Raw genomic sequence first — 20255 nt, forward strand, 5'->3', positions numbered from 1 at the left:
ATAACACAGTGCCTTACCTTATGAGCACAGATTTCCTCCTCTTGCACGCCTTTTAACTTCTGCAGTTCTTTCAAGCTTGCTTCCACCTGAGCTTGACTGATAGCCAACTTTCTCTGGGGGCATGAGATGGGGTTAGGAGAATATCACCTCAATACCCAATACATTGTGCAAGAAAATTACTAACTATAGGCCTTTCATGAAATTGGGAATAAGGGGGAAAAAGGAGTAAAAGAGGAGAATATTTTTTTTAGTGTAATACCTTCTCACAATATCCCTACTCCTATCCTCACAATAGATCTTATTCCTCCCTTGAATTTTGGGACAGAGTGGCAGGAATAAAGCACATAGTGATTAATAAATACCTCATAGATAGAGGAAATATGCCAGAGCTACTTCACTGACATGAGTATAGATCCAAGAAGGGGAACTTATATGATTATTTGTATATTTCGAACACTTGCTCACAAAGAGCAGTTTAGTGCTGAGTTTTGTGGTATGTCTATAAAACCTAAGGCCAAGGAGGAAGGGAAAGAAATATGTCAGGATTCTATATACAGCATGTTTCCAGTTTTTCCCTAGGGTTGGTTCATGATGCAGGGCTTACCTACCGAGTAGACATGAACAGCTTCATTTATCTGTAAAAATTCCTGTGAATGCCGAACATCCTTACACTGGAAGCATGCCAGCTTCCCTTCTTGCTTACTGAATAGCTTCAAGTTCTCACCATGCTCCTGGCACAGAGGCTGACCTTGGAGCAAAGGCATATCTTTGATTCTGATCATGAGTCTCTCCAGCACTAAATTGGGAATATAGTTCTTGCCTGGGCATAGGGCAAGGCACTCAGGGCATACTGCTTTCTGAGTAGTCTTCCATGCCTTTTCAATGCACGATTTACAAAAGTTGTGGCTGCAGTGCAGCATCACAGGCTTATTAAACCAATCATGACACAGTTGACAGTGCAGCTCCTTAGCAAGATCATCTACATTTGCCTTACAGGTTGTACTGGTATTGGTAATCTTCCCCATTTCTTTGGCGTCGGCATTCAATGAAGACTTGGGAGAAGAGGTGAGAGATTTGTCAGATTTCTGTTTCTGTTGGGAAGAGAATAACTGTAATAGTTGCTCTTTCTCAACTGAGGCATTTCTTAGCTCTCTATAAGGAATAGACATAACAGAAAATCTACATTACAAGGGGCAGCTACATATTTCCATTTAATTGACTGTGAAACCTAAGAACTAGGAACTTTAGGTCAAGAATAAGACTGGGGGTAGGTGGCTCAGGGGGCTGAGAGCCAGCCCAGAGATGGAGGTCTTGGGTTCAAATCTTACGTCAGATCTTCCTAGCAATATGAACCTGGGTAAGTCACTTAACCCTCATTGACTAGTCCTTAGCACTCTTCTGCCTTAGAACTAGTACACAATATTGATTCTAAAATGGAAAGTAAGGATTAAAAAAAAGAGAGATTAGAAGATCTAAACCACCTAGCTGTTCTAGCCCCCTAACACAGTCAAAAAAGGAGATGTATATAACTACTCTGATGACTGTAGCAATAATACTATACAATGATCAACTGTAAAAGACTTAACTGTTATCAGCAATGCAAGGATCCAGAACAACCCCCAAGGAACTCATGATAAAAAAGGCTATCCATCACCATAGGAAGAACTAATGGAGTCCGAATACAGATTGAAGCATACCATTCTTCACTTTATTTTCTCCATGAATTTTTTTCTAGTGTATTATGTGTCTTCTTTTACAACATGATGAACATGGAAATATGTATTGTATAATAACACATATACAACCTATGTCATACTTACTACCTGCTGTCTTGGGAAGAAGAGTGGTACAAAGAGAGAGAACATAGGTGACAAAGTTGAAAAATCATTATTAAAATTAAATTAAACAATTAAAAATTATATCAACATGTGATCTGGGAAAAAAATAACCACAAAATGAGATCAGTTTGGTTCTTCATATACTGATACCACTAGTGTGAGAAACTTTGGTCACCACTACCATCTGCTTCCAAAGGAAGTGGTAACCAATGGATATAGGAGACACAAGAGAATAGACAGTGGCAGTTTTTTTAATTTTAAAGGAAAATTTGTGGAGAACAGAATTTCAAATGGTGGAATTTCAGGTACCAGTAGGGGAAAATCAATTTAATAAACATTTATTAAGTGCACTAGGCACTTACAAAAAGGAATTTTGCTGACTACTGGGAATATAGTACTAGAAAATAGACATAGGAGGTAAGTTTCTAGAAGCATTAAAATCATATCACTTAAATGCTTATATGCAGTAAATACTATCACTGAGATACAAAAATCAAAAGTGAAAGAAGAAAAGAAAGAGAAAATGAGAAAGAGATCTTCCTCATACCCAGGTTAGGAAACAGATTCTGTGTGTCCATCTTCTGACTCTCCACTTTCAATTTATAGCTCTACTTGAGTTTTTCTCAAAATTCAAGTGTAGTGGAACATCTCCACGGAATAAGATGCTCCAAATCTCATCACCCTGCTGCTAACTCAGCCTTGCCTACTTAACACCTTCCTAACTCCCTCACTTTCCTGTCCCCTCTGGGGGCTAAAAGATAGAGCACTAAAAGTCTACCCAAAGCTTTCTTTTATTGAGGGCAGAACTTGGACTTTCCAGCTTACTCTCCACTTTCTACTGAGTTTCAGCTCCACGAACAAGAACCTCCCACACCCCGCCCCACCCCCCATCTCAAACTTTCCATCTTCCTTTTGTGTATTATCTTCCCCAGATAGATTGTAAGTTCCTTGAGGGCAGGAACTGCCTTTCTTTTCCTTATTCATATCCCCAAAGTTTAGCACAATACTTGCACATAGTACACATACTTAATAATTGAATCTACTCCACAATACACACACATAAATCTTGACTTGTAATAAAAGTCTTGCTATCAGACTTGCTATCAGAAGCTGGTTTAGCCTGCTCCCATTTCCCTCATCCCCATCTAGAATTCAGATGTTCAGGTCTCAGCCTCCTATTCTAGCCAAATAATTAGTTATTGAGAAGAAAAACTTTTAAAATGCCTGCATAATTTCTTCCTCTGTACCCTTTCAGACCCTTCCTTCACATTTTAAATTTAGGCTTTGAAAAGGCAACTGTAGCTTCCAGGCAAAGGGGAATACTAACTCCTTGGCATTGGCTGGAATAAGGGAGGCATATATAGTTAGTTCTCTCTTCTAGATCATTGTCCTAGGGCTGTAGGGCTACATAGTCCCTCTTGACCTAAATCAAAAATGCTTAAGTCCTGCAACTTAAATGAAAATACTAAATTAAAATGTTGCATTTCAAATTTATGTAAATCTTTTTGAAGATACAAAAACTTAAAGATAGACCTAATTAGAGAGAGATGATCCAGAAGGAATCCACTGAGAATAAGAAAATTAAAGCTTAATACTATTTCAACTGATACACTTCTACCATCAGAGATGAAGACTAAGGCACAAGGGAGTATAACTTGCTTAGTCATACAAGTCAGTGATAAAACCAAGAAAACTTAATAACACTGATTCTTAGGCCAGGCTTTTTTTAAAAACCTGATCTGCTGTCACTATTAGGGTAATATGAGTTCCGTTGCTGAATTTCACCCCCTTTAGATGTAAGTCTAGCCAGACATATCTACCCTCTGACAGGATCTCTGGTCCTAGGGAGGAGTACATAAAGAGTCCCTGACTCACAAAATATTTGCCCTGGGCCTGTCTTTCTCCAAGCCCACTTTTCCTGCCATCCCTTCTCCCCTCTATAGGTTGGTTTGAAGTCTTCACTGTATTTGTTATCCAGACTTATCTATAGTCAGACCTCATGGTGTCCAGACTATAGCTGAGGGATTTTGGTTCCTGGTGTTCTCATTTGAATTCGTGGTCTCATGGCCTCTTAGATTGACCTCTGATTTGCCAGATACATAGTACCTAGCCAGGTACTTTGAATACCTCTCACTCAAGTCTTACAATGACACCTGGGAAACTTCAGGATGGCACTTGGTATCTTTTTTCATAGGAGGCTTTAATGTTTGTTAATATATTTGCTGGTTAGAACCATTTTCTTTTTTTTTTTAACTCTTACCTTTTGTCTTAGAATCAATACTACATTTTGGTTCTAAGGCAGAAGAGGGGTAAGAGCTAGGCAATGGGGGTCAAGTGACTTGCCCAGGATCACACAGCTAGGAAGTGTCTGAGGACAGATTTGAACCCAGGACTTCCCGTCTCTGGGCTTGACTCTCTATCCACTGAGCCACTCAGCTGCCCCAGGTTAGAACCATTTTCAAAGGGATGGCATCAGTTAAAACAAAACAAAACAAAAAAACAGGGATGGCAGATTTTCAAAAAAGTAAAGAAGATTTTCTAGATACCTGAATTCCCTTGTTTGAATACTCTATCTTTTTCTAATCCATTTTTTTTTTCAGTTATTTAGAAGATAATAGAGGACCTGTTTCTCAGGGCCTTAACATATCCAGGAAAAGGCAGCAGGAATTTGTTGTTGAGTGTGTCTAACTCTTCATGACCTTATATGGGGTTTTCTTGCCAAAAATACTAGAATCATTTGTCATTTCTTTCTCTAGCTTATTTCTCAGATGAAGAAGTGAGGCAAACAGGGTTAAGTCATTTGCCCAGGGTCACACAGCTAATAAGTGTCTGAGGCTGGATTTGAATTTAGGTCTTCCTTGATTCAAGACCTGTCTCTATCTCATTGTCCACAAGAATATTTATGGGCCCTTATATACAAGAATGTTGAGCTCAAAAAATTACGCCCAAATAGAAATTTCAACACTAGAGTTCAAGAATGCTGCATTTTGGGGTACACTGATACTCCTAAACCATAGCATTCTCCCTGAATTACCTGGCTACTTTTGAGGTTCTGCCAGGAACCCCTAAATTCTCAAAACACTTTTCTTCAACTTTTTATACTTATGATGTATAGATTTGTATAGATCTTATCTCCTCTACTAGATTGTAAGCTTCTTGAAAGGAATCTTATTTATCCATCTCTTTCTCCTAGTATGCTTTGCATAGTCAGTCAGTCAGAATACATTTATTATGTGCCTACTATATACTAGCCACTATGCTAAGTGCTGGGATATAAAAAAAGGCAAAAGACAGCCCCTGCTCTCAAGTTGCTCACAGTGTAACAAGAGACGACACGCAAATAATTATATACAAACGAAATAGAAAAAAGGAGAAATTGGTGATAATCAATAGAGAGAAGACACTAACTAGTATTAACAAAAATATTAAATATATTGAATTTAATTACTAATGTAAACAAAAGGAACAGCAAAACTGAATATTTCATAATTTTAATAACCAAATTTGGCATGAAAAGAGTTGAGAAAATGCATCCTGCTCCCTTCTTGAAAGAAAGGAGTGGACTGTGGGCATAGATTTTTGCATATATTATCCTATGAATTATTACATTTTGATAGAAAATGAAGGCAAAATAAAAACAAAAGGGCCCAATTAAAATAAGAAAATTCATTATTGAATAGCTGTCTAAACTAAGTCAGAAGACTTCCTTCTCAGCTGGATGGAACTTTAAGTCCTAGGTCTTAAGAACAAATGAACACAAGATTTCACAATTTATGAGTTAAAAAGAATTATTGTGGTCACTGTTTATAAAAATAAAAAATTAAAATATGAGTATGTTAGTAGCTTTATTATAGCAGGGTAGAGATAGTAAAGAGGGAAATGTAGGAAGGAGGTAGAAAATATTGCCTAGCTAAATACCCTATAATTGCCATCAGAAGAAATCCAGCTCAACTCCAACAAAGGCTCCCTCAGGTCCCAATCTCCAACCAGGAGTCATGATAGTCCCTTCAGCAAGAGTCTTACCAGCACAAAATCAATCTCCAACGCAGAAGTCTAAGGCAGAAGAATCCCTCCAACACAGAAGACCCTCCAACACACAGACAATGCAGAAGGCCTCCCTCAGCCAGAGCCACCAAGGTAGGAGAAATTGAATCAGAATGCCCTGGGCTGGCTTTTATAAGCAGTTTTCTCCACCTCACTTCCTGTCTCTCTGGTTTCTCCTTCCTTTCTCTGTGGGCTGGTCTATCACATCTCAGGAACCAATCAAAGTCTCTAGACTAACTAAGTGTTAATGACTAAGTAAGTGTGAACTCTCTTTGTTAGTGACTTACTAAGTGTTAAGTAGGGGTGCTTCAGGTTCCTGATTGGTTAACTTAAAATAGATAAAGGGAATTTTAAAATTCCCTTTTACAATCCCTCCTGTGATTCTACTGGGAGATGAGCATCTTGAAATCTCCCAGATTTACATGCCTAGTCTCCCCAGTGAATCATTTCAAATATCCAGCTTATACCTCTAAAGATCTTCTAGCTAAAGGTGTATACAATACTGCACTTTCTAAGGGGAAATTAAAATAGTTGGAGATAAGAGGGAAATAAAAGAGGAAGAGAGTAAAACCAATGATTGGTAGGTGCACTGACAAAAAGCCAATTAGGGGGCAGTCTCCTTTGGCATAAGAGTTTACATTCAAAATAAATGTGTTCAGCCCCCTTCAGTTCAATTCACTACATTCCAAAGTTCATTCTGGATCTTCTGATGTAGTGTATGGTTTCCGCAGGCTTCTTTATGACACCATCTCCAAACAATTCACTTTCTTGAGGCAGGGAGTTAGCGAGATTCTTTTCCTGAAATTTTTCTCAAGAAAAATTTTAAATCTTGGGATTTTACAAAAATTATACAGTTCCAAGAAGAGTTCCTTAAGTAATATCAATGAAGTAATTTATTTTTTCCAGGCACTTAATCTAGTCCCCATAAAGACCAGTTTATATCTTAATTTTGGAAATACCAAAATAACTCACTCCTCTTAGTGGAGAGACAAGAACTATGGATAAAGAATATGATCTATACAGTTGCTATGTCAGTTGACTTTGCGTAAATGTTTTTTCTTTGTTGTATAATCCAACCTCAATGTCATTTGCATAAGAATCTCCTCATTAGTGGAGACTGATTAGTACTTAATACTCAAGGTCTACATCAGAGTTGGAGTTGACAAGAGTTTAAGAGAGAAAAGAGAGGACACCTTGGTGGGTCAGTGGATGAAAAGCCAGGCCTAGAGATGGGAGGTCCTGGGTTTAAATCTGACCTCAGAGACTTCCTATCTGTGTGACCTTGGGCAAGTCACTTTAACCCCCCCTTGCCTAGTCCTTAGCACTCTTCTGCCTTGGAACCAATACACAGTATTGATTCTAAGTCAGAAAGTAAGTGTTTAAAAAAAAGAAAATAGAATCTTATTCTTTGGGTGCCTACCTTTCCTAAAGAACTTAGGTGTATCAGGTTCTCTTCAGGTCTCTGAAGGAAGAAAAAGATTCTGGGAAGAAGCTAATGTTGCTTCCATCTTTGACTATGGTAAATGAAATTGTGTTATGGTTTTATCATGTTGCCTTTTCTTAAAAAGGAGTTTGCTGAGGTAGAGGAAGAAAAAAGAATATACTCAGATATAAGTGATATACAAATAAATAAAAACAGAATGAATTTTAAACTAATAATAATATTAATTTGGTAGCTGTGTGGAGTTTGGATTAAAGAAAGAAAGCCTAGGTGCTAGGAGATCAGTTAAGAGAATATTGCAGGTCTAGGCAAGAAGTGATAAAGGCTTAAACTAGGGTGGTTGTCATGTGAGTGGTGAGGATAGATGTGAAAGATATTGTGGTAGTAGAATCAACAAGACTTGGCAACTGATTGGATGTAGGGGGTAGGAGGTAGGATGATGAGTGAAAGTGAAGTAAAAAATCATTTCTAGGTTGCAAACCTGAGTAAATAGAAGAATGAAGGATCCTACCACAAACAGGGAAGTTAGGATTGGAGGTGAATTTAAGGGGAAAGATAATGAGTTCCATTGCAGACATGTTGAATTTGAAATGTCTATGAGACACTTAAATAGAGTTGTCTAGCAGGCAACTGAAGATAGGGGATTGAAACTCAGAAGAAAGATGAAGAAAAGAAATGTAGATCTAGGTCTGCACAGAAATAATAATTTTACCTATGGGAAGGAATGAAATTACCAAGAGAGAGGGTGTTGAGAAAAAATTCCTGTCCTGTCACTGATCGTACCTACCCTGCCAGTCCTCAACCTTGGATTACTCCCATCATCTACAACCTTTGTTCCTGTTTACACACTGCTGAGTAGAGCTAGAGAAAATCATGAAACTATTCTCTGGATCCAATTCAGATTTGTTTCATAGTCTCAACTGGACCTTCACCAAGACTAATCTTAAACTCTCCCAGGTATCATCACAATAGCTATTTAAGAATTCTTCATCCCTTCTTAAGCCTCTGAGAGGGCCCCCTTCCCACCACCTTCTCAAACTGAGAACTTTACCTCATGTTCATACTACATTGAAAAAATTAAGAGCCATTCAATAAGAGCTCCTTCCCTTCTCTACATTTTCCCTCTTCCTCTTGCCCCATCTTCTATTTTCCACTCACACATTTTCCTCCACTGTCTTTCTCTTTACCACCCAAGCCAAACTTTTCAACATAAATCCTTAATCCCATCCCATCTTCATCAACAGATTGTCCTCACTATCATCCCCAATCACTCTCTACTATTCAATCCCTCCCATCTATTGGCTCCTTCCCTATTTCCTACAAACATACCTAGGTCTTTCAAACAAACAAACAAACAAAAAACAGCCTTATTTGATTCTTCCATCCCAGCTAGTTAGCACCTTATATTTCTAATCTTCTCAGTTAAACTCCTTTGCCTCTACTTCCTCCTCTCTCACTCAATTCTAAATTCTCTACAGTCTGGCTTCTTATCTCATCATTCTGCTGAATTTTTCTCTCTGGTCTCTAGTAATTTCTTAACTTGAAAAATGAAATGTTTTTTTCTTAATTTTCATCCCTTCTGACCTCTCTGCAAATTGACTCTGTTGATCACTCTCTCTTCCCTGAGTTTTCATGACACCTTTCTCTCCTAGTTTTTCCTCCTACCTCTCTGACTACTTGTTCTCAATATCTTTTTCTGATTCTCCAGACCATGCCAACAAAACCCTTTTAGGATCTTAGATGACCAGAAAATCACCATCAATATAGCCAGAAACTGTCAGGAAACTACATCAAGGGAGGTGCAGCATGAACCTTAGCCCCCTAAACCAATCAAGTCCTGGGATGGCTTTATTACCTTTTAGGGGAAAAAAACAGTCACCTATGTAGTAAGAGAAGGAGAGCCCTGATAGATGGTAGTCTTATCACTTAAGATTACCTTAAAATAATCATAATGCAAAGAAGATTGAGAATAATTAGTCAGATAGATCAAAGAACTGTGACAAGGCAGTGTCTCAGAAACCTAGGGAAGAAAGAATATCCAAAAGAAAGTAGTCAACAGTGTCAAATGCTACAGAAAAGTCAAGAAAAATAATAATTTTTAAGAGGCCAAAAGACTTATAAAGAGATTACTAGTGACCTTGCAGAGAATCATTCCAATCAAACACTGAGAAAGAAGCCAGAATGCAAGAGGTTGAAAATCAAGTACAAAGTGAAACAATGAATGTAGCTTCTTTTTTAGTACTGGCTATGAAAGGGAGAAATTATACGGGATAATATCTTGAGAGGATAGTAGAATAAAAGTCTCTTAAGGCCCCTTCTAACTCTAAATCTATGATCCTGAGATCTATACATATTTTTAGGCAGTAGGAATTATTGAATCACTTAACTGTCTCAGTTTCTGTCTGTTTGGTCATCTGTATAGTATCACCTATTCCCTGGGTTCTTGTGAAGATCAAATCAAATGAAACAATATTTGTAAAGCACTTGGTAAACCTTAGAATGTAAATGATAGCTATTGCTACAATAACAACTATTATTATATAAAGATTGAAAATTGAGGAGAAGTAATGACTAAAGGTACAAATTTATTTGGGGCAAGTCCAACAATTTAAAGCTCAAGTGAAGAAGATCACCTGAAAGGATACTTAACTGCTTTAGTATTTCCCTGAGAAGAAGGAATTCCTACAAGTATACAGAGTCTAGATAAAAGAGAAAGAGACAAATGAAAGCCTCAGAAAATTTGGGGGATTTTTATATTGATATAAAATCTATCTTTCTCTAAATTCTACCCATTAATCTTAATTCTACCCTCTTGAGGTATGTAGAAGAGAATCTAATCTCCACCTTCCCATCACAGGCCTTAAGATTTGTGAAGGACATTTGTCTTGACCCTCCCTCTTCCACCATTAAATCCTCTCTTCTACAGGCTAACCATCTATAGTTATCTCAACCATTTCTCATATAGCAGGGCTTTTAGTCCTCTTACCTCTCTAGGTGCTCCCCTCTACATGCATTTCAGTTTATCAATATCCTTAAATCTTGGTGCCTAGAATAGGACAAAGTGTGTTCCAACTAGGAGACTAAAGTAAGACTGTAACTACTTTTATTCATGTACTGTGATCAATACAGCTGAAGACTGTGGTGGCTTTTCAAGGGACAGTTACATTATAATTGCCTCAATCAGTAGGAAATAAACTAAAACACCTAAACCTTTCCCCATATGAACTGTTATCAAGCATGACCTTCAGTTATCCCCAAACAATTAGATCTGTCTAAACATGAAGTGAGTTGCCATGATAAAATAAATACTAGATATGGTTGGATCACCATTTGTTAAGTATGTTGAAAAGGGAGATGATTCCACTATTAGTTCATTTAATTGTTACATCAATGACTTGGTTTCCTAGAAAGTAGAAACAGTTAACAGTTAAAATTGCTTTAACTCTCCCTTATAATTCCTATTTTAGAAAGGTTTGAGAGGTCATGGGGATCAGAGAAAATACCTAGTTCTCTATCTTGTTGGTCATATTGAAGAGAATGAGAATTCCTGACTCCTTTAAATAAGATCCCAATTGATAGAATCAATCAGTATATGGCCAAAGGAAGTGATCAATCTGGGACAATGATTGATTAGTGATTAACAGAATTAAAGTAAGAGTAATAGAAATCCAGTAATTATATTTTTAAGGGAAAGGTTTAAATTAATGCAGCAAATCTAACTGCTTCCTCTATCAGTTAGCATTTTGCAGTTGGTCCTATTGAATGGGATGTGATTCATCAAGTAAGCAGAAAGCCTATCAGCCATATAAGGCTGTAGATGAGTGGGGAGGATGAAGGGGGGGTCTTGGAAATGTGTTGACCTGTTGATCATGGGTCTTTACTATATAGGGCACATTGGGAGGAATAGTAGTGACCTCAGATCTTGCCTGACCAATCAAGATGAGGTATCTCCTTAAGAAATTAGAGCACCATCCATAGATAGAATAGATATCTGGACCTGATAGAAAAGATATCTGATCTCTGGAAAGAAAATATATTTTGAAGCAATATTGAGAGGCATTTTATGGTTTAAGTTTAGGGTATACAAGCAAGAGAAAAACTCGCATTCAGTTGTTTCAGGTGGGAGGAAACCTAGTGACCCAGCTTTGCTGAGAGACACCAGTCTCTCAATTATTGGCTTGGAGCTTTGCCTCTTTGTTTTTCTTTCCAATTAGCTGAAAAAACATTCATCTCAATGAGAAAAAGATAATTTGTTTTATATATTAATTCACCTGGAGCATTTGGAGTGCTACTGTGCCAGAGACTTAATAAATACCATTTTCACTGTCATCTAAGAATGACTTTATGATCCAGTGTTGTTGCCATAGTGAATACTGAGGTAAAGGTGAAAAGGATCTTTCTTTTTTTCTTAATAATGATAAGAAGCATCTTTTTAAATCTATTATAATTGAAGTCATTTCTGTACAATTTTATGGCATATGGTTGTTTCATTGTGTTCCAGTCCTGATCCTGAATCACTGGACTAACCTGATATAGACCTAGACCTAAGATAAGATGCAATGACATTTTCAAGATAGGAAAGAATGGGGTACCTTCTTCAATAATAGATTTTCTTTGTTAACTTTTCAGAGAATTCTAAGAATATTAGCATTCCAAAAGACCTTAGAAGTGATATATAAGGAAGAAAAAACATACTCTGGCATATACTAGGCACTATAATAAGGGCTATAGTAATAAGTGCTGGGAATATATAGAAAGGCAAAAATAGCTCCTTTCCTCAAGGATTCTAATATGGGGGTTGGGGGTGAACGACATATGTATAAGTAGTTACATACAGAATACATTCAGAATTGATGTAAAGTAACTGTAGGAAGGAAAGCTCCAGCAGTTGAAGGGAGAGGGAAAATCTTCTGTAAAAGAAGCCACAGAAATTTTAAGATGTGGAAATGAGAAAGAAGAATATTCCCAAAGTAGGGGAGAGCCAGTGTGTGTTCAAATTATACCTTGTTCTGGTCCCCCTGGCTAATCCCCTCTCCCAGTTAGTATACTAAGTTTATGAATATCTGTATAAGGTAACAGTAGAAGTTACTGACAAACTGTCCTAAAAATTAAGGAAGCATAACAGTTCCTTGAAAACTGTCTCATAAACAAAGGAGTTACTGGCAACTGTGACATAAATTAACTAAGGCTATCTGTTAAATTAGAAAGGAAGCCTGCTAAGCCTTAATGTAACAAAGCCTCAGTCCTGCTAACTGACCTTGGTCTGTGAGCTTCAGATAAACTCCAGATATGCACAGTAAAACCAGCAAAACACCAACAAAATTTATGCTAGTGAACTAACCTTAAGGTGAACTAACACTGAGAATATTTGGATATGTTAATGAACTAAGCCTAAGGTGACACAGATATGTGTTAGTCTGTTGTCCTACCCCTCTGCCAAAACCCTATAAAAATAAAGCAGTAAACTCCTGCCCTTCATCCCCCACCTGTCCTCATCCCCAGCATCCCTCCACCTGCTAAAATGCTGCCTGACCTCTTAACTCTGATCTGAAATCAGGTGACTCTTTATGACCCTCTGCCTTCCCATTCTCTTCCCCACCTCTACCTGCCTCCCTCCACCACCCCATTCCTATTATACTATTCTATCTGTCTCTGTACTCCCATGACATTCACCACTGTACCTTATTAAAATGCGATTGAAGCATAACTTCCCGCTTGCTACTCTCATGATCTTTCCTGTTACATATCCAAAAAGCTAAATATGCATACCTCCCTTTACCCCAAGGGATCCCCTATTAGTTTCATTCATTTAGTCATAAACTGGCAGTAAGACTGAGACTATATATTGCTTATGGCCATATCTATCTGTGAAAAAAACAATGGTGGAATGAATTAATTGGTAGAAAGCAAGAGTGGGCCTCTGAACGTCATGCCCCCTCCCTGGAGGAGAATTTTTCCCTTATTTCAGTCACAGTAAATCAATTAATCATTCCATAAGTGGACTGATAATTCACAATGAAGAAGGTAGTCCAGAAGAGATTCTGAAAGTAGAAGGCATTAACAGTTGGGAGGACTAGAAAATGACTACTAGAGTAAGTGAGATTTGAACTGAATCTTTGCAGAAGTCAAGCAGCAGAGGGGAATAAAATATTCCAGCCATGGGGGACAGCAAGTACAAAGGCACTGAGACAGGAAATTGAGTGTCGTGTTCAAGACCCAAGATTTGAGGAGAATAGCTTTCAAAAACTTCAGAGGAAGAATAGTTAGGATCTCATAATCTAAAGTTCAGCTGTGGTAATTGACTCAAGAGGGATGGAATTCTGTTATCTGAGATTTACAGAGAATAGGTACAAAAGCAGAAGTCTAAGAACCATTCATTTCCTCCTAAATAAGTGGTGAAAAGATAGGAATGATTTTTAAAAGAAGTGACTATAAACAATCATATGCTATAAATTACTAATAACAAGAGAAATGCAAATCAAAATTGCTCTTAATCTTCACCTCATGCTCTTCAAATTGGAAGAAATTATCAAAGACAAAAACTGTATTAAATGGGTTATAGGAAGACAAACACATCAATGCATTGTTGATAAAAGTGAATTGTTCAAATTATTCTTTTAAACAATTTGAAATTATTCAAGAAAAGATATTAACCTTAAGTTATTTCCTTACTGAGCCATGTGCTCCAAGGAGGTCAAAAACTGAAAGAAAGATCTTATACATACCACAATATTAATAGCAGTACTTTCTGTGACAGCAGAAAACTAGAAGCAAAGAATATATATATTGATTAATGAATGACTGAATAAATTGTAATACAGGGATGTGGATGAGACCTGTGTTTTCAGTCATATAGGGAACTCAAAATAGAAATTCTCTTTACCAGCGTAAGTCATAGGGAGTTACAGAGAGCACCAAGAAGTTAAGTGATTTGCCTAGGGTCACATAACCAGTAAATAACTGAAGTGAGACTTGAATAGAAGTCTTCCTCAGAGCTTCAAGGACAGCTATCTACCCATTATACAACACTGCCCCTCATTTGAATGTGATGTAATATCATTTTGCCTTAAGACATTAGGAATAAGAGAAATTCAAAGAAGCGTGGGAAAACATGTATGAACTGATTTTTAAAAAGGTAAGATAGCAGAGAAGAGCTTGCATAGCACACAAGGTTTATGATTATGTAAATGAAAATATTATAAAGCAACTGAACTCAAATTCAACGTAATGACTAATATTGGTCTAGAGCACCGATTCCCAAAGTGGGCTCTACCACCCCCTGGTGGGTACTGCAGCAATCCAGGGAGGCAGTGATGGCCACAGGTACATTTATCTTTCCTATTAATTGCTATTAAAATTTTTAAGAAATTAATTTCCAGGGGGTTAAGTAATATTTTTTCCGGAAAGGGGGGCAGTAAGCCAAAAAAGTTTGGGAACCACTGGTTTAGAGGCAGAGCTGATAAAACACCTCCCTCTTCTTGGTAGCAAGAAGCAAGTACTATAGGTGAAGATTGTTGCCTTTGTCAGAAATAGTCTCAGTAAATCAACTTTCTATTTATCTTTTTTTCTTTTCTTTTTTTTACAAGGGAGGGGAACTAAGAGGAAAGGTATATTGAAATATGATTATAATGTTTAAAAAAATGAAAAGCAATAACAAAATTTTTTAAGAGATAGAATGTTCTCAAGAATGAAATTCTAAAGACCCAAAGGTCATCTAATGAAGATGAAAAAGGAGAATTGCTTAAAGAGACTAATATGGATGGACAAGATCAACTAAGAATTTTTATTAAAAGACATATATTAATTCTGTGGATTGAGAGCCAAGCCTAAAGATGGGAGGTCCTGGGCTCAAATCTGACCTCACACACTTCCTAGTTATGTGATCTTGGGCAAGTTATTTAATCCCTATTGTCCAGCCCTTACACAATATTGATTCTAAGACAGAAGATAAGGGGGGAGGTAGGGTGGGGGGGAGACATAGACAATAGAAGCATTGACAGGTAATAGGATGAATACCAAAGTAACACAATAAGGTTCTCTAAGAATGTTAGAAGCAGAGGTTGGCAATAAATGCTAAGGGCAATTAAAAGAGTGGTTTGATTTTATCTTTTAGTTATTTGGGAACAAGAGCAGCTTCAAAGGATTTTGCCTCTGTTCCAGGTGATCATACTAAATCTGGAGTACCGTGTTCAGTTCCAGGTTGTGTTGTTTTTTTCTTTTTGAACCCCTTACCTTCTATCTTAGATTTGATACTAAGCATAGGTTCAAGGCGGAAGAATGACGAGGGCTAGGCAATTGGGCTTAAGTGACACAGGGTCACACAGCTAGGGTATGTCTGAGGTCAAATCTGAACCCAGGACATCCCATCTTCATGCCTGGCTCTCTATCGGCTGAACTATCTAGCTGTCCCTCCAGGTGATGTTTTTAGGAAGAACACTGGTAAGCTGAATTATATCTAGAAAAAAGTGGCCAGGATAGGGAGAAGATAGAAGAATCAAGGCAAAAAAGTACAAAACCATACTATTTATTTTGGTAGGAAAAGAGAAGACTAGGAGGAGATATGATAGCTGTCTTTATATTTGACAGTATTATATGAAAAGGGATTACATGCATGTGAAGAAAAGTGAATGAAAGAAAGGCGGTTCTAATGGAGCCTTATAACACTTTGAATTTTAATTAAAATATAGTCAGTAAACAAGTATAATTATTTGAATTGATATTTAATGTTTCTATTTAAACAATTTTTTTTAATATTAGATTTGTTCAGGTTGGGTCCATAGAGGAAAATAAATAGAAATTTAATAGTGAAATCCAAAATTTTTAAGCTTTTTTGGTTGCACCTGAATGAAAGACCAGCAATTCAACAGTACAGATAGAACAGTAAAAGACCTTGTTTCATTGGGCTTAGCTTTGTCCCTGTACCTTTTTTTATCCATTCATCTAAAATTGGGAATCTGTAAGTACAGAGTTGAAAAGGTAGATAATCCCGAACTGCAGAGGTGTTTGAAAATGTGATAACTGGTACAAGGCATTAATTGGGAATATTAATGCTTCTACATCATTCAAGGGCAGGTGCCCTTGAAATGCCTTGGAACATGTACTCAAGCTGGTAAAATACATTTGTGCAGATTAAAGCTGTCTCTTCTGCCATAAGAATCAGTTATTATTTGCTACATAAATCGAACCCTAAAAGTCATAGGCTGACTAACAGACACAATCCAGGGCATTCTTAACTCTTGTTATGGTATACCAGCCCAAGTTAATTCCCTTTGTTGAAGTCTGGTTGTCTATATACATTTGTGTTTCTTTTTTGGTACCACCATCCCACCATCAATGAATTCTGTGATGATACCATTGACCAACAGTTTGCTCATTTGATTTCTGAGGTCTTCCATCACAAGTACAAGAATCTTTCTGGGTCATTTCCAAAACAGCTGAAAGTCTATAAGCTGAATTCTATGAGTTTTTTCCTATATCCTACATCCCATTCTTGCAATAAAAATATTCCTGTCCTCCTACTGACCTTCTGCCTTAATTGACCTTTCCATAATTCAGGCATCAGAGAATCATCAAAGTCAAACTTCTTGAGATTATTGGGATTCATTTTTAATTTGGAAGAGCTAATGTACTTATGACTAATTGCCATCACTTGCCAGTGTTTCCCTTTAAGTTTCTGTATGGACTGCCCCTAGGAATGTCATAGCCTAAATAGAATGCTTCCAATAATACAATCAGAAACAAAGGGTTCACGTACCAAGGAACAAAATTAGGATCATATACAAGACTTGACAGCCCCACCATAGAGGAGAGGAGGTATTGAACACAATTTTCCAGAGGGCAAAAGAGATAAGCTTAAAATTAACAACAATTACCTCTGCAAAAATGAATATAATTTTACAAGGGAAAATTAATTTTTAATGAAATAAAGGACTTCCAAATGTTCCTACTAAAAAGACAGAACTAAATAGCAAACAAGAGTCCAGATAAACCTAAAATGGTAGGTTTTTTTAAGTAACTAGGAAGAACTCTACAGGATTAACATTCTAAATAGAATGAGAAGAAACAAGGGATCTTTTCAGAATCTTAATATCTTCAAAGAATCTTAAGGGATTTAAAGAAAAAACAGAGAACCTTATTGGAGAAGAGTGAGGGGGGAATTGGTTTTATTCTGTGTGTTTTGAAAAGAAAATTTAGGGAAGATTCAAGGAAAACACTTATGTTAAAAGTGTTATTTCTCATATTAGGGATTATGAAAAAAGATTATACAAATATGTAGGAAAAGGTGGAGAGAGTGGGCATCATATGACTGTTACTTTTATCTGAAATGAGCAAAAGAGGATTAAACACAGATTTTGGTATAAAAATCACAACTCAAAAGAGAAACAAGCAGACATAAGGAGTTGTTGAGAGGGAGTATAATACTGGGAAAGGAATGGTCATAAAACTAATTCAACTTCAGAGGATATATGAGAAGTAAGGATTAAAAGGAAAGTAAAGTGAATTTTTGAGAAAAATTTGGAGAATTGATAAAATATAACATGGGAATGTAATGAAATAGTATTGTATCATAAGAAATTATGAAAGAGGCATTTTCAGAAAATCCTGGAAATATTTGTATGGACCCAAGCAGAGCTAGCTACTATGAGAAAAGAGAAGACCAGAGTTCAAATTCAGAAGACAGTGAAGTTAAAATTTCTACTTCTAAAATGTCAAAGAAAAATATAAAATGGTCACAAGCCCAAAAGGAGTTTTTAGAAGAACTTTAAAAACACTTTAAGAAACCAAGTGAGAGAAGTTGAAGAAAAAAAGAATAAAAATATGAAACATCTTGTTACAAAAACAACTGACCTGGAAAATGGATTGAAGAGAGACAATTTAAGAATTGTTGGACTCTCTGAGGGATTTATGGTAAAGATACTACCCACATTCAGAGGAAGGACTGCAGGAGAGGAAACATATAAGATAAACAATTGCTTGAATGCATGGGCTGAGTCGGACTTGAATGGGAAATAGACCCTGAACAAGGACACATGTTACAATGAGCGGAAATGTGCATTGGCCATGGGTGGGGGGAGAGGGGGGGGGGGGGGTGAAAGGGAAAGAAGGGGCATAAAGTATGTTTACAGGTTAAAAACAAATATTAATAAATGTCTAATAAAAAAAAAGCACCTACTTTGTGCCCAGCAATAAATGTTAAAATAAAGCATGACAGCTGATGACTATACTTTAGAGATTGGAACATAACTCCAATGTTATCTATCTGACAGTAACTTTTGTTTTATTTCTTCTATTTGTGTGTATGTATTACAATAAAGAATTTCCCAAAGTAAAAAAAATGTAATTGAGAAATGTTTAAACAAAATAAAAATCCAATAAAACATAGATAATGTTAAAAAAAAAAAAAAGAATTGTTGGACTATCAGAAAGTTTAAAAAAAAGTTTAGAAACTATACTTCAAGAAATTATTAAGGAAAATGAAAACTCAGGGGAGCATTATAGCCAAGTTCTGTAACTTTCAGGTTTAGGGGGAAATACTACAAACAACCAGAAAAAAAGTCAATTTAAATACTGTGGAGCTACAGTCAGAATAACACAAAACTTGGCAGCCTCAATATTGAAAGGATGAAGGGCATGAAACACAATATTTCAAAGAGCAAAATTGCTGCATTTACAACCAAGAATAACCTATCCAGCAAAACTGAGTATAATTATGCAAGAAGGAAAAATAGATATTCAATGAACTAAAGGAAATTTAGCTATTCTTAAGGAAAAGACCAGAACTGAGTAGAAATTTTTATCTAAAAGAATCAAAAGAAACATAAGATGATAAATATTAGACCAAGTATATGAAATTCAATATGGTCAAACTGTTTACTTCTCTTATGGGAAAACATCATAACCCTTAAGAATGATATCACTAGTTTAATATTTTGAAAGAGCATATGTAGATAAAAGACTTGCGGTTGAATTGAATAAAAGGCAATGAGCCAAACAAATGAAAGAGTAGGAAAAGATAAAATGGAACAATTATATCATACAAGGAAGTTGTAAAAAGAAGAATCATTATAATGAAGGGAAAGAGGGAGTGGAGAATTGGTAGTGCTAGAATCCTATTCTCATCGGATTTGGGTTAAAGAGGGAACAACACATACATCTAGAAGGATAAAAGTCTTAACTTAAAGACAAATGAGAGAGTGAGGGTATAGGATAAGAGAAAACTCTAAGAAGGGTATGTAGATTAAGAGAAAAGAGGGCAAAGAGATAAGATAATAGATTCTTAAAAGGGAGTTCATAGTACCAGATATTAAACTGTACTATAAAGCAGTAGTCATCAAAACAATATGGTACTGGCTAAGAGACAGAAGGGAGGATAAATGGAATAAACTTGGGGTAAGTGACATCAGCAAGACAGTAAACCCAAAGAGCCCAACTTTTGGGACAAAAATCCACTATTTGACAAAAACTGTTGGGAAATTTGGAAAACAATATGGGAGAGATTAGGTTTAGATCAACATATCACACCCTACACCAAGATAAATTCAGAATTGGTGAATGACTTGAATATAAAGAGGGAAATTATAAATAAGTGAACAAAGAATAGTTTACTTGTCAGATCTCTGGGAAAGGAAAGATTTTAAAACCAAACAAGAGTTACAGAAAATTACAAAATGTAAAATAAATGATTTTGATTATATCAAACTAAAAAGCTTTTGTACAAACAAAAACAATGTAGCCAAAATCAGAAGGGAAACAACAAATTGGGAAAAAAATCTTTATAACAAAAAACTCTGACAGGGGTCTGATTACTCAAATATACATGGAGTGAAACCAATTGTATAAAAAATCAAGCCATTCCCCAATTGATAAATGGGCAAGAGACATGAATAGGCAATTTTCAGATAAAGAAATCAAAAGTATCAATAAGCACATGA

General features: G+C 36.4%; 1 protein-coding gene across 1 annotated transcript in view; it reads right to left on the bottom strand.

Moving 5' to 3' along the window:
* The window catches only part of TRIM69 (tripartite motif containing 69), a 39360-nt gene that overhangs the window by 13640 nt on the left and 5465 nt on the right, over positions 1–20255 (bottom strand). Inside the window, exons 2-3 of the mRNA XM_044660008.1 lie at positions 609–1091; positions 18–113 (exon numbers count right to left, since the gene is read on the bottom strand). Of these exons, the coding sequence (XP_044515943.1) occupies positions 18–113; positions 609–1091 (579 nt within the window). The remainder of the gene's footprint in view (positions 1–17; positions 114–608; positions 1092–20255) is intronic.

The sequence above is a fragment of the Gracilinanus agilis genome, chromosome 2 (genome assembly GCF_016433145.1).
Source record: "Gracilinanus agilis isolate LMUSP501 chromosome 2, AgileGrace, whole genome shotgun sequence".
In the NCBI taxonomy this organism is placed as follows: Eukaryota; Metazoa; Chordata; class Mammalia; order Didelphimorphia; family Didelphidae; genus Gracilinanus; species Gracilinanus agilis.